The sequence below is a fragment of the Lontra canadensis genome, unplaced genomic scaffold (assembly GCF_010015895.1).
Source record: "Lontra canadensis isolate GAN:19392208 unplaced genomic scaffold, GSC_riverotter_1.0 scaffold110, whole genome shotgun sequence".
Taxonomy (NCBI): domain Eukaryota; kingdom Metazoa; phylum Chordata; class Mammalia; order Carnivora; family Mustelidae; genus Lontra; species Lontra canadensis.
In genome coordinates this window covers 233,319-247,138 of record NW_022631104.1, presented here as the reverse complement: position 1 = coordinate 247,138, position 13,820 = coordinate 233,319, and the positions used below count along the sequence as shown (strand labels likewise).

Here is a 13,820-nt window from a genome sequence, read left to right as displayed (position 1 = left end):
ACACGTTTCCTGTAGAACTTCTGCAGAGGAACAACTAGTCTTGGCAGACACTTGCCCACGTGAGGCCCGTGGTCAGCTGAGCAGGACCACGAGGAAGTAGGGCTTCGTGAGGTAGCCCGGTTCTTTAGCTGGAAAGTAAGATAATTATGCTTCAGATGTGAATCGAGGCAGTTGGTACTTTTATGCTCGCTCTTTCCACATTCAGGGTGGAGAGCAGAGGCTGGGAAGCCCATCAGGGGTCGGGCTGACGTCCCGCTCCTGCCCTGCCGTTACCAGTTTTAGTAGCCGTCTTGCCTCTCGTTGCACTTAAGTCCTCAAGTCCTGTCTAAAATACGCCGAGGCCAGCTCCTCTTTGTTCCGGTCCGGGGATGGCAGTGGTGCCGGGTGGCCCCAGAGCGGGCAAGCGTTTTAGGAGTTCTGCATGGCTTCGCTGTGTCCTTGAACGTGCGGCAGGACCACGGGGTTCTTGCTGGGCTGCACGAGGTGGGTTCTGTGGCGGCTGCCTGTGGGGCTCCCGCGTCCCAGCCCTTGCTGGCACTGGCCATGCTGCACGACTGTGGGGCTGTCCCCGTGTCACTTCGGCCTGTAGCCCAGCTGCTAGCGGCAACATTTCACTCGCAGCCCTTGAGAGAGCTGCTGGTTGCCCCGAGGTCCGGCGTGCGCATCCGCGTGTGGCGCCGCCTCAGCTCGGCCGGCCTCCTGCCCGGCGCCAGGCCCACTGCATGTTGACCTCCGCCTCGGCCCGCGTGCGTGCCCGCGGCCTCACCTAACTGGCTGCAACTCCCAGCGCGGGAACTGGCCACCCAACTTAAGTGCCTACACTTGGGACTTTCCGGTTCTGGTGGTCTGGGCAGACGATGGGGCAGAACGAGTGCTGTGTCCGGGGTCTGCGGCCTGCGTGGTGTCTCCCCGCCACACGCTCCAGCAGTGGGGTCCCTGCGCCCGCTGGCCCTCTACCTCAGCCCCAAGTCACTGTGGCTGTGCCTGCGTAGAGGCCAGCAGCCCAGCAGGTTGGCCACCTCTCCACACGTGCCCCCGCCTGGCCCGCCGCCTGGGACTGCGCCGGCCTGGTCCTTAGATGCAAAGTGGGGGGCGTGCCTCAGGAGGGGCTGCGTGAGGCTAAGACCCAAGGGGTGCACTGGGCCCCCAGACGACAGTGGTACCGCGCAGGGCAGTGGGACGCGGTCCTCACAGGCACTGAAGGTCTTCCGGGACCGGGACTGCTCCCCTCATGACGGGCCCCTCCGTGGGGGCAGGGGCTGGGAAGCCACATTGTCATCGTCATTTAATGCAGTAATCGCAAGGAGCTAGTGCTTGACCAGATGCAAACTGAACACCGAAGCAGCCCCCACTTACATGACTGTGTAAGTCGTCACACAGCCTTAAAGACGTTCTCCAGAAGATCGCTGCCTGCGCGCTCCCTTTGGTCGCACAAACCCCGCGCTGACCTGTCGCACTTGGCACACAGGCTTTGTAGCAGGGAGACCTGACTTGGCACCCGCTGGGCTTCGTAGCTGGTCCTCTTGTGGCAAAGGCATCTGGCTGGCTGTTGCCATGACAGCTGTGCGACGGCGGGGAAAGGGTGGTCGCGGGGCAGGAGCAGGAGGTGCGCGTTTGGGAGGATCCCTTGGGCTTCCTGCCACGCAGGGCGTTGCTCCCTGCAGGACGGCGGCCTTGGGGTGGGACCAGGAAGGCGCGGATCAGTGGTGTTCTCTTGGGGTCTGCGTCATGGAATGTATTTTTTAAATACTGATATTTGCATTTTCTGTAACCATTCCTTACAATAAGATGAGGTAAAATTGTGCATTTAAAGTGGAAACTTCGGCAAGACATTTGTAGTCACTTTTTAATGCAGAAATACCAATAAGCATTAAAAACGGATTTTTAACTCCTGACATGTGAACCCACTTCTTGAGTAGCTCACCCTCTAGGAAAGTTGGAATTTCCAGCACTTTTCGGAAGCACGTTGATGGCCGCGGTTCTAAAGTACCTGTGCTAGGCGTGAGTGACCAGCCACCTAGACGTGCCCGGGGCCGACGTCAGCCCAGGCAGCCACGCTTCCCCTCCGACCTCTCCCGCGGTCCCGGCCCCAGGCAGGGTTCTGCCGGCCCTGGTCTAGCGGGCGGATTCCAAGAACACTAGAGGAAGTTCGGGGACTTGAGGACCAGAGCTGAGGGGCTCACAGAGCCCCTGAAAGGATCCTGCGACTCTCGCCGTGCCCCGGGCCCTCGCGTGTGCTGGTCTTCCGTCTTCCAGCCTGTCCCCCTGGGGTTCAGACCCGCCGTGGAGACGGAGACGGAGCTCATTCTCTGCTGGCTTCTCTCACGGCTGACAGGCACGGTTAAGTGCCTCCAGGGGACAAGCCCGCGTAACCCTCACAGCCGCCCTGGAGGGGAAGGCTAGTCGGAAGGTGTGTGAACCCATGAGAACCCTGAGAACGGGGCCGGCACAGACCCCCGCACTGCCCAGTGAGGGGAGGGCGCTGGCTCTCTGCTCTGCTGTTCCTGATGCACTGACAGTACTGGCAAGTTCCGGACCTCTGGGCCTTAGTGCCTGCATCCGTGGAGTGGGAGCGGTGACCACAGTCCTTCCTGGTTCACAGTCCCCCCGAGGGAGGTCATCAGAAATGGGTGACGTGCCCGCCTCTGATGCAAGGACACAAGGTCCCCTCCACTGGGAGCTGATGGGGGCTCTGGTGGGGGCGGAGGGTTTGCTTCATTTTGGTCTGAGCGGCACCACGGATTTCGGGACAGACAGGGTCCAGCCTGTGCGTGGGCCTTCCAGGTCCCAGAGCTAAACAAGTCAGGGGTGGGCAGTGGTCTGGAATGGCTCCCTCTGGGGGGGCAACCCTGCCCCAGAGAGCGGGACGCAGACGTGGGGGAACCGCTCAGCTCAGCTCTGCTGTGCGCCTGCTCTGGGCGATCCGAGGGCTGGCGGACAGGTTGAAGAACCGCCCGGGATCATCTCCCTCACAAGCCATCTTCCCTGCCAGAACTGCCCTGGGGGCCTCCTGTGCCGAGCTCTGCCCCGGGGGCTGCCTCTGGAAGAGAGCTGCCACCCCAGGAAGCCCGAGCTTCATCTGAGCAAGCCCGAGCCCGCCACCCCACACGAGGAGCACTTCAAGGTCAAGTCCGTGCGGTGGCGAAGAGGAAGTGAGCCGCCTGCAGCTGGGGCAGTGGGGTGCCTGGGGCCCTCCATGGCTGCACTAGGCTGGGATGGGGGGGGCAAATGTCTCATTCGGCTCATTTCCATTGCCAGTTTGTTTTGGGAGAGTCTGCACTTCTCTGGGCCAGCCCCCACACTGGCCCTTGTTCCCACCCTGAGGATGGCCTCTGGGGCTCTAGCAGGGCTCCCGCTGCCCACTGTACCCTCCATGAGGTGATCCTCCCCTGCCCCCCCACCCCCCAGCACCCAGGTGCCTGCAGGGACGGAGCGGTATGGAAGGACGCACACAGCACTGAGTCGGGGCAAGAACCTGGAACACAAGGTCCCGCTCCACTGCTCGGTGCTGCCCATCCGTGCACTTACCCCGGGCTGGGTACCAGGGGTACAGGATACCAGGCTGGGGAGCCCTCAGTCCCTGTGCAGGGAGAGTGGCCGATGGGAAACTCGGGATGTCATCTCAGAACAAGGCTGCCACAGACACAAAACCCAGCTGGCAGGCCAGGGTGCACGGGTGGTGGGAGGTCACTGAAGGTGTGTGTGGGGGGGAACGCCCTGGCCGTCCAGGGTGACTGCTCACAGCAGCACAGGGTGGTGTGGGAGGCAGGGCATGGACACTCGCCGCATCCAGGCAAGAAAGGACAGCTGGGAGCTGGGGAGGTTGCTGGGGTCGTCACGTGGTGTTACAAGGGGTATACGGCCACGGAGACCTCACCAGGTGACCAAATTCTAGAAACGTGGGGTCAGGGTGCCTGGGAGTGATCCAGAGAGCCGCCAACCTGACGCAGCTGAAGTGGGAGTGAGAAGACCCGGGGGGTGCGCTCATTGGCCCAGAGGGTGTCTGGGGAGAAAAGGGATCAGGCAAGAGCCAAGGGAGGGTTTCTCGGAGGTCCTCAAGCATGGCCAGTCCAGGACCGGCGTGGCCGAGGGGTGAGAAGGGCAGAATCCAGCCTGCCACATAGCGGGCGGGGGCCAAGAGAAATGGGCTGCAAGCACACGCCTGAGCTCACGGTTTCAGTGGTGGCCAGAGGCACATCAGAGTCGGAGGAGCGTTTCCTTTGGGAGGGAAGCAAGGGTTTGGTGCATGGGGGTGGGGGGAGAGCGGCAAGGTAGGGGGGGGTGGGGGCGCAGGCAGGTCCCCAGGAAGAAGCTCCTCCAGTCGGTCGGTCGGCACAGGGGTGATGGCCGGCCCTGGAGGGGAGTGGCAGCGCGGCGCTGAAGCCACTTCTCGTCAAAAATCAGGCTTCCCCCACCTAATTCTGAATGTTGATGAGAAAGATCATCCTCGCTTCAAACTGTCGCTCGGGGGCGTCTGGATCTGCCGCCCCCTCTGGGATCAGCCCGTCCCGTTTCGCCCACGTCTCCAACTAGATGTGGCCCGGCTCAGGGTGGAGATAAGGTCGGGGCTCGGATTAGCCTGGGGGACCCAGGGCTTCTCTGGATGCGTCTGCCCGTCACTGAGGTGCAGGGGAGTGATGCTGTCCCTCCTTGGCTGGTGGGGGGCCGGCAGGCCCGATAGTTTTGAGTGGCTCAGATCTGGGCGCGCGCCTGTCCGAGGGCTCTGAAGGACGGTGAGTGGGTCACAAGCAGGCTGACCGGGGACCAGGCAGGTTGGCACGCTCTGGCCTCAGCCATGGAAGCGTCAGCGTCCAGACCCAGGCAGGGTTCTGTGGCTCCCTGCCATCCGGGGCACTGGCTCATGGTGGGAAGGAGCAGCTGCTGGCCAGGGGTGGGCAGCCTGTGTACTCGCCCAGGCTGGGGTGGTCCAAGTCCCCACGGTTTGTGTGCGTGGGGAGGCCAGGTGCCTGGCCGCTGGGGGGTCCGGTCGTTCTCACGCACACACAGTGGGGCTCCTTGGCTCCTGGCTTGTACAGCTTCCGGGGGACCCCGACCCAGTCTCTGCTCACGCCTCCGCTGAGGACAGAACAGAGATGACGGCTTAGCAGCAGGAACTCGTGAGTCTCTGGGGGTAGCGAGCAGGGGAGGCCACCTGGCATTTTCCCAAGGCGGGGGTCTGCGGCGTGCGTCCCCTGACCTTCCGGCTCTCCTGACTTCCTCCAGTGTCCCCTGCCGTGGGCAGAGTCCACCACCCTGTCCCGGCGCTCCCGGGCCCTGCCCTGCACCTTCCCAGGCCCCTGCACCTTCCCAGGCCCCGCACTGCTAACCCCCCGGGGAATGCTCGCCCCTGCTGGCCTGTGAGTGGCACCCTAGTGCCTCTCGCCCTCCCTCCCTCCCCCTCCCTCCACACCCAGTCCCTGTCTGAACTCAGGCCTCCTTTGTTGCTTCTGCAGGGAGGTAAAACAACAGACGGGGCTAAGGCAGAGGGACAGGGTGGGCTCACTGGGGCAGGGACGGCAGTGACGCCGGAGGGGGCCACTGAGCCTGGCAGACAGGCCCTCCGGTGGGCATGCCAGGTTCCTTGAGCCCCTCTGTGGAGAGCAGACCCTGTCTCTTCAGAACCGGAGAGCAGCTTTCCTCCCAACCCTCTGGGCCTGCTCCCTGCGCCACGGTGGAGGAAGCGGGACAGATACAGGCCTGGCCTGGGGAGAGCCAGCAGCTCCGGCTGTTGGCTCTCGTCGCACAAGGGATCCGCCTCCAGGAGGGCAAAGGGGGCTCCGCATGGATGTGCACAGCTTACACCTCAGGGAGGCGCTTCCTGGCCCCTCTGGGGGAGAGCTGGGCTCGCACTCGAGGCCCTTCAAGCTTGCTGTGTGGGCCAGGGGGCCAGGGTCCGTCTTAAGGGGAGTTAAGGGTCATGAGGGCCTGAGGATTTGGGCAGAAAACACTGGTTTCTCCTTCAGCTCCTCAACAAGCCTGGACTAATCCCTGGGGCATTTGCCCTGACTGGGCTCCGCTCGCCGATCTCTGTGGGAAAGGGCTTCTTGGAGACACTTGGCAGTTGCCGTGTTTCCAGAACAGGGCTTGGGGCATCGAGCCATGGCCAGCCCCGCCTCCTTGTCCCCGTGTGCCGAAGGCAGCCCTGATTTGTGTGGACCAGGAGCGACGGAGGCCTTTGGTGGGTCTCCAGGCCAAAGTGAGCCTTTCTACTTGGACCTTCTCATCCCCAGGCCGGGTTTCTGGGCAGTTCAAACCACACACACACACCTGGGTTCCCCCCAACCTCCCCTGGTTGTCAGGGACCCCAGAAGCCTCAGACACCGAGGCACTGTTGAGACCTGCTCCCCAGAGCACCTGTGCTCTGGAAGAGCCCGCCTGGGTGGGCAGCTGGGCTACAGAGTCACCGAGCCCGACAGGATGAGTCGCACAGGTGCCTGCATACCTCTCCGGGGAGCACCAGAGCCGGCCGCCCCTCCTGGAGCTCCACTCAGCGTTGCACGGTGGGAATATCTGCTTCTCTTCCAGCGCCCGTCGGCCCGCCTCTGCGCCTTGGGAGATCATGGCCTCCACGCGGCTCAGTGCGGGGGTGGGGAGGCCGTCCTCTCCGTAGAACCTTCCTGTCACCCTTCCTGCAGGGACGGAAGAGCCAAGCTCAGGGTCGCAGAGCGACGGACACAGCACCTCGCCCCCACGGTGAAGCCCAAGCTCCCAGGGTTTCGGGCTCTGGACTGAGAACCCTCAATGTCTGACAAGACCCCGCAGAGATGGGCCTCTAGGCGCGGGCTCCCCTACATGGGGGCCGCCCACTCTTCCCATGTGCAGACGGCGCTTTCCCGGGAGCAGAGCCGCACGTGACTCCTTCCTCGGTGCTCCACGGTGCTGGAGGCACGCGGGACGTGTTGCGTCGACACACGAGGGACCGGCTCCTTGCGTCCAGGGCTCTGCTCACCCACCGTCCACTCCCGACAGGCCTCTCTGGGGTCGGCTCTAAAGGGGCCACAAGGCACCCCCCCAACACTCCTCAGTCCGTTTTACTTAGACATAGCCCTATCTGGAATTGTGTGGCTGCTTTACTTGTTCACGAGTCTATCCCCCACCCCCAGCAAGGCCCCAGCATTCAAAACAGCCCAGTGCAGAGCACTCGTGTTCTGCGCTTGTTAGGCCACACGGGGGGATCAGGGCGCTAGCCCCAGCCTGTAGCCTGAATCGGTCTTGCGGAAACCTCTCCCCCGCAGGATCTCTGTGTGCCTGGCGACAAAACCGTCGTGCTAGGTTTTAGCCATGAGACCCACAGAGAGGCAGGAGTCCTAGAGGCAACAGAGAAAGAGCTGGAGAAGCCGTGTCCTGAGAACGGGGTCACCACTGGTGAGGGCTCCCAGCCAACACTGTATCCAGAACACAGAGACTCATCTGCCTCCCATGTGCCTGAGGCTGGGCCCCGGCTGCTGAGTCGCCCTCCCGTCCTCACCGTCGTGTGTGCGGGTAGTAAGCCCCCTCCCCTGACGGGGCTCTTCAGGCCCGAGCGATCCTGCCCCCACCCGCCTCCTGCAGAATGAGCCAACAGCTGTAGGACCCGCACTCAGCTCCTCCCGGGTCCGGTCCCCATCACTCATCCACGGCAGGCATTCAAGTACATGCCGACCCTGCTCTCGAGCCCTCCCCTGACCGCCCGCCTGCATGCACGCTAACCCTGGCCAACCACGGCAGAGCTCCCCAAACTCCAGGATGACACACCTAGTCGGACCGCCGGTGCCCACTCTCAGGGCTCTATTCTTACTCTCTGTGTTAGGAGTCCCTTTCCTTACTAGCCTGGCAGTATTTCAAGCAACCTCCCGGGGAAAAGGGAGAAACCAGCCTCCTGGAGGTCCCGAGTGCCCAGTCCCTCCAGTGCACACGTGGCTGTGGCTACATGAATGACCTGGGACAGCCGGCTGGAAACAGAAGGGGATGTGCAGGCCGGGAGGACAGGAGCCAACCGAGTGTGTGCGCTGGAGGATTGGACACACAGAGGACCATGCAGGTTCTGGGCAGCTGGATGTGGAGGGAGCAGAGTAGCTGTACGAAGGCCAAGGTTCTCAGAAATGGAGCCCGGGTGGTCAAGACACAGCAGCTGTCAGAGGCATTAGGGGCAGAGGAAGAGCATGTTCCACTGAGACCGCGGGGCTGGTGAGGGCACTGACATTCCCCAGGAAGTCAGCTGCAACCACCTGGGCTCCAGAGAGGGAAGAGGGCCCAACAGCCCGATTTTCAGTGTTGACAAAGCACTCTAGTGTTTAGACTCTAAAATGTCTTTATGTCTTTAGGACACTGTGAGGTGTCTGTTTTGAACATGACCCTGTCCTTGCTTGCTCCTTGCTGGTGACCCACGTAGTGCTGGGCACAACTGGTTCAACGAATGTTTGGGAGGCAGCTCCTTCGGGACGGATGCAGACTTAAGGCTGGGCTCCTAACAGGGCTAAATAAAACTGTGTTTGTCAAAACTGCCCACAAATGTAGGCTTCAAGCCTTCCTGACTGGGTGCGGCGGAAGCCCGATGCCTGGGGCCCAGCCAGGCTCCCGGAGCTGGTTGTCTGAGATGCTGCAGGCAACCCCTGGCCAGAGGCCAAAGAGGCCAAGGCAAACGGCTGGGCCATCTTCTCCCAAGATCACGAGGGAGGGAAACAAGTGTCCTAGACATTGCCTAGTGTAGACTCACGGCCACACTAACAACCAGAGTTTAAGGGGAAAATGCCATGGGTATTGTGTGGGTTTTAAACCTTGGTCCAATTTCCAAAGAACTCTAAGTCTTTTAAAAAACTGCAGAACGGGACACCTGGGTGGCTCGGTCATTCGTTGAACATCTTCCTTCATCTCAGGTCATGATCCCAGGGTCCTGGGATCGAGCCCGTATCAGGCTCCCTGCTCCACGGGAAGCCTGCTTCCTCCTCTCCTACTCCCCTACTTGTGTTCCCTCTCTGGCTGTGTCTCTCTGTCAAATAAATACAATCCTTAAAAAAAAAACCAAAAAACCTGGGACAACTTAATGGAATCTATGGAAATGACCTGTGGGATTACCTACCAACGAATTTGTAATTCTTCTCGTAGAATGAAAGCCAATTTTGAAGGACCAGCACCTCCGAAAACGACAAGTCAGCTACGTCGTCCACCAGGCCCGCTTCTGAGTAGTCCCCAGTCACAAACGCCCTGGATGCATCTCGGCCTGCAGGGGACAGGTTTCCAAACAGATGATCCTCTTGGTCACAGGCACCGTACCAACTCAAGAGCCCATCTTCTGAGAAACATGGGGGATCCCGTATTCCTGATCTCCAAAAACAGCTACCCCTCCCGCCCCGCTGGCGCAGATGCTCCTGGATCTGCAACACGCTGTGGCACTTACCCCTGGCGTCGTGTCTGCTCAGCAGCGCTTGGCACAGCTGATCGTGCCCGCTTCCACGACATGACGCTCCTGGCCTCCCCCTCCCTCATGGGCTTGTCTTCCACCAGCTTTCAGGCTCGGTTCTTGCCCACCTCCTCTGCTCTAACTGCCCCCCCCCCCCCCCGCCCGACAATCTCCTGTGGTTCCAAAACCACCTCTAGGTCAGCAGTCGCCAGGTTGGTATCTTTGGCTCAGACTTCTGAACTCCAGAGTGGTATATCCCATCATCTAGTCAGCATCACCTAGATATTCCACAAACATCCCAAGTTCAAAATGTCCACCCTCCACTAATCAGCACCCCAGCCCCACGAAACCTGCATGTCTTCTAGAATTTCATAGCTCAGGAACTATCAACCAGATACTCAGTCCAGAAATGCAGTCTGCAACAGGGACACCTCCTTTAGCCCTCAAATCACAGCAGTCCCCGAGTCCTTCAGTTTCCTAAGTAGCCGCATCAGTCTGCCTTTCTGCATCTGCCACGAAGCAGGCCCAGCCCGCCACTGTCCCTCATCCAAACTACTACAGTAAACCCTAGTGGCTCTCCGTACGCTCTTTCCATACAACATGGAGACTGGTATTTTAAACGTGAACTGATGTCATTCTCTTGCTGAAAAATCCTTAGTGCCTTCTTCCTCTGGCACTGGAATGATGTCCAGATCCCTCAGCGGGCTACTCAGGGCCCTATGGCACTGGCCGGCAGCCTTGCCTTGCCACAAGTCAAGGGGGACAGAGTGTCACCTGAAAAATGTCGATGCGCCATCTGGCGTGCCTTGAGCTTCCCTACTGAGCTTAAACCCAGGGTCACTTGATAGAATGGAGCACTGAGTCCAATCAGAAGTTGCAAATTGTCCCCATTTCAAAATGTCTGAGCATCTCAATATATCCTACAGAAATGGGGCCCTTGAATGCTACGCAGCAAGGAGAACTCTTAAAATGATGGCGTCTAGGGCCAAGAATGATGACAGCCATTTATGGCCAATAGCCAAGAGCTAATACCGGCTTTGTGACTCAGCAAGCACCGGACAGATGTGTGTGCGGCTAGTGGCGGCACAGGGCTTATAGTGAGGTCCTGCCAAGGTACTGTGATCTGAGTGATTATAGCAGAAATGCCAGCCAATTATTTTGGGCTGGAAAAAAAAATGTATCTAAAATCTGTATTTTCATTAAAAATATGTATTTTTTACAGTTAGGAAAATCTTTTATGTGCTTACTCAGATTTACGTATCTAATAAAAAAGATATTCCCTGACAGCTGGAAAAATGGGTCAGTGATAATATTAACCACACGCTGTGCTCCTCTTCCTCTCCCTCCTCTACTCTTACGTTAGGGCCTCCAGTAACTCAAGTATTTCTTCCTCCTAACACCTGTCACAAAAATACTTCATCAACTGTTGATGTAATAACTATCCACTGTCGGCCTTTTCTACTGGTCTGCAAGTTTTATCATGGCAGAGAACACACCGACGCAGGACTGATTCCCCGGTGTCTGGCGGTGCCTCCTCTTTAGTAATTGTCAGTGAACACCAGCTGAATGAAACCCATGCACTGACAGTTTTCAGTACGTCCATTCTCACTAATTACTTTCAATAATTCAAACGGGGAAAGAATAGTGTTTCCAACCAATGGTGCTTGGAGAACTGGATAGCGACATGCAGAGAATGAAAACAGACCCGCACCTCACAACATATATAAAATTAACTCCAAACAGATCAATGACATGAATGTATGAGCTCAACCTGTAAAACCCTTAGAAAAAAAACACAGGTGTAAATGTGCCCTTCGGTTAGGTGATAGTTTCTTAGCTAGGACACCAAAAACACAAGCTAACAAAGAAAAAAATAAACTCGATCAAAATTTTTAAATTTTGTGCATTAAAGCACACTATAAAGAAAGTGAAAAGACAACCTACGGCAGGGGAGAAAATATTCACAAACCAGGGATCTGGTCAAGGTCAGTATCCAGAGTATATAAAGAACTCTCACAGCTCAATAATAATAAGACAACCCATTTAAAAAGCGGAAAAGGATTTGAACAGACATCTCTTCACGGATGACACACAAATGGTCAACAAGCACATCAAAAGATGCTCCAGGTCACAGTTATTAGGGAAATGCAATAGTAGAAACCACAATGGGCTACCGCACCAAACCCATTAAACGATATAATCGAAAAGACGGCCAATTTGGCAAGAATGTGGAGAAACTGGAACTCTACTACACTGATGGTGGGAGTACAGCCACTTGAGGAAGTAATTCGGCAGCGTCTCAAAAAGCGCAACGCAAGAGTTACTACATGAGAACTGAAAACACGCGTCCAAACAGAAATGTGCACACAGATGTTCACAGCAGTGTTTTCATAGCAGGTGAAAAATGGAAATAACCCAGATGTCCAGCAAATGGTGATGAAACATACAAAACGTGGCATATGCATCCAACGGAACATGACCTGGCCACAAAGCAGAGCGCAGGACCGACCGGTGACAATACAGCCGGAATGAACTTTGCAAACGCTGCTGAGTGCAGGAAGCCAGACACGCGTGGGACTCTCCCAACAGGCAGATCATCACGTCAGAGGGAAGCAGACAGTGGTTGCCAGGGGCTGGGGGTCGGGGCAGGGGTCAGAGGGACTGGGCAGTGACTGGTGACGGATACAGGGTTTCTTTCAGGGGTGACAGAAACTCGTGGAATTAGATGGGGTTGATGTTTGCACAACCTTCTGAATACACGGAGACGCACGGAATTTACATGCTTTAAAAGGGTGGATTTTACGTGTGTGAATTACACCGTAACAGACAATGACACCGACACTGGTGGCTGGAATGCACTTCTCTGCCTCCCTGCTGGGCTGTGTGGGTGGTGGGAGCATGGTCTTCCCTCTTCTGGACACTCAGCGCCTGGCCCAAGGCGGGTGGTGGCGGGGTCAGGGCGTGGATGCGGAGTGAACGACGGGCACAGACGAACTCGGCAGACACTAGAGCGTGGCTCGAAGAGCAGCGACCCTGGGAATGAAAGGGCTCCCGCTCCCGCTTGTGCACCCTGCCACGCAGCTGCAACTGGCCCTAACGGGGTTGTGTAGTGGCCCCACAGACCGCCGTCAGCCTGCAGGGGAGCAAGCCCTGACCCCAGGCTCAGCTCCCCATGAGATCAGTGTGCCCCATCGGGTCAGTTCCTTCCTTGCTGGGCCGCTTGAGGAGCTTGGCAACGTGGGCTGACCCGAATTCCTTCTCTGTCCAAGTTCTCCCTGGAGCTGGGGAGTGCCTCGTATTTAGGGGACAGAGGCAGCATCCCAACACCAGCCGCCACACCTGTCTGTTCCTTTTCAAACCCCACCCCGGCTGGTGGTCCAGGTCCAGAGCCTGCCAGCGAATCAGCTCCGACGCCCGCGGCCAGAGGACACGGACAGGAGACCTTCCACCGACAAGCGCCCCGGGCCTGCCACGCGCGCAGCTTCCCAGATCTGAGCGCCTGCAAGGGCAACCAGCCCCTCTCTGCTCCGGCCCCAGCATCTCCAGCGGACACGAGAGCGTCCGTCCTAGAGCAAGGACGAGTCCCACCCAGGGCACCGTTTTTGGGGAGACCTGGGGAGCGCTAAAGGAAGGTGACTTGGGACAGACACATCCTCGAGAGACGACTGGGGTCGGGAGCTGGCCTCGGAGGGCGGGGACGCGGCGTCCTTCCCGGCGGCGCCCGAGCCCCGCGGGGCGGCCCCAGCGGCAGGCGGGAGGCCCGTCTCTCCAGCCGACGTCGCGGAGGGCGCTCGGGAAAGGCAGGGCGGGGCGCGCCGGGCTCGCGAGAGACGCCGGAGGGGCCGAGCCACGGAGCGGGGCCCCCGTCAGCCCGAGGGCCGGCCCGCTGGTACCTGCCAAGCCGCTATAGTGGGCCCCAGGCTCGTAGTGCCTCCGGCCGGAGGACACGTCGTAGACGCGGCCCAGCAACGCCAGGTAGAGGCCCGGGTCCCCGGGGCCGCCGCGGTAGCGGGCCAGCTCCTCGGGGACGAAGAGGCGAAGGCCCGCTCGGCCGCTCCACCAGCCCAGCCACCGGGCGGCCGCCGCCGCCGCCGCAACCGCCGCGGCCAGGCCCAGCAAGAGCCCACGCCCGCCGCGCCGCAGCATTCGCACGGCAGGCGGCCTCCGGGCCAGCCACGGCCAAGACAGCGGCGACGCAGGCGTGACGTCCCCGGCTGACGTCCCCGGCGCGACGGCCTCGCGCCCCCCAGGGGACAAGGGGGGACTGAAGGGACACCGGCTTGGAAGAAAGACCACTCTCCGGCTCCACTCCCAGGCTTCGCTATTTTTCAGCGTAGGGAGTGAACGTGGAGAGACACGGAGTCTGCGACCGGCGAAGGCCCGGCGACGCCGGCTCCCGCCCCCAACAAAGATGGCGGCACAGGAGGCGGCCGGATGACGT

General features: G+C 59.5%; 1 protein-coding gene across 1 annotated transcript; it reads right to left on the bottom strand.

Moving 5' to 3' along the window:
• Positions 1 to 4,834: 4,834 nt before the first annotated feature.
• LOC116856527 (neuferricin) lies at positions 4,835 to 13,551 on the bottom strand. The gene is made up of 4 exons (XM_032839966.1): positions 13,273 to 13,551; positions 9,059 to 9,199; positions 6,443 to 6,629; positions 4,835 to 5,076 (listed from the first exon to the last, which is right to left on the bottom strand). Exons 1-4 carry the CDS (start codon positions 13,523 to 13,525, stop codon positions 4,860 to 4,862), a joined length of 798 nt encoding a protein of 265 aa, XP_032695857.1. The 5' UTR covers positions 13,526 to 13,551; the 3' UTR covers positions 4,835 to 4,859.
• Positions 13,552 to 13,820: the final 269 nt, after the last annotated feature.

What these genes read in the sequence shown, in the direction of transcription:
- LOC116856527 (XM_032839966.1), bottom strand. Translation starts at nt 13,525, where the DNA reads ATGCTGCGGCGCGGCGGGCGTGGGCTCTTGCTGGGCCTGGCCGCGGCG. An exon ending in CCACTATAGCGGCTTGGCAG is followed by an intron (nt 9,200 to 13,272) that starts GTACCAGCGGGC and finishes TGTCCCCTGCAG; the next exon opens with GCCGAGATGCATCCAGGGCG. An exon ending in GAAGAATTACAAATTCGTTG is followed by an intron (nt 6,630 to 9,058) that starts GTAGGTAATCCC and finishes CCGTCCCTGCAG; the next exon opens with GAAGGGTGACAGGAAGGTTC.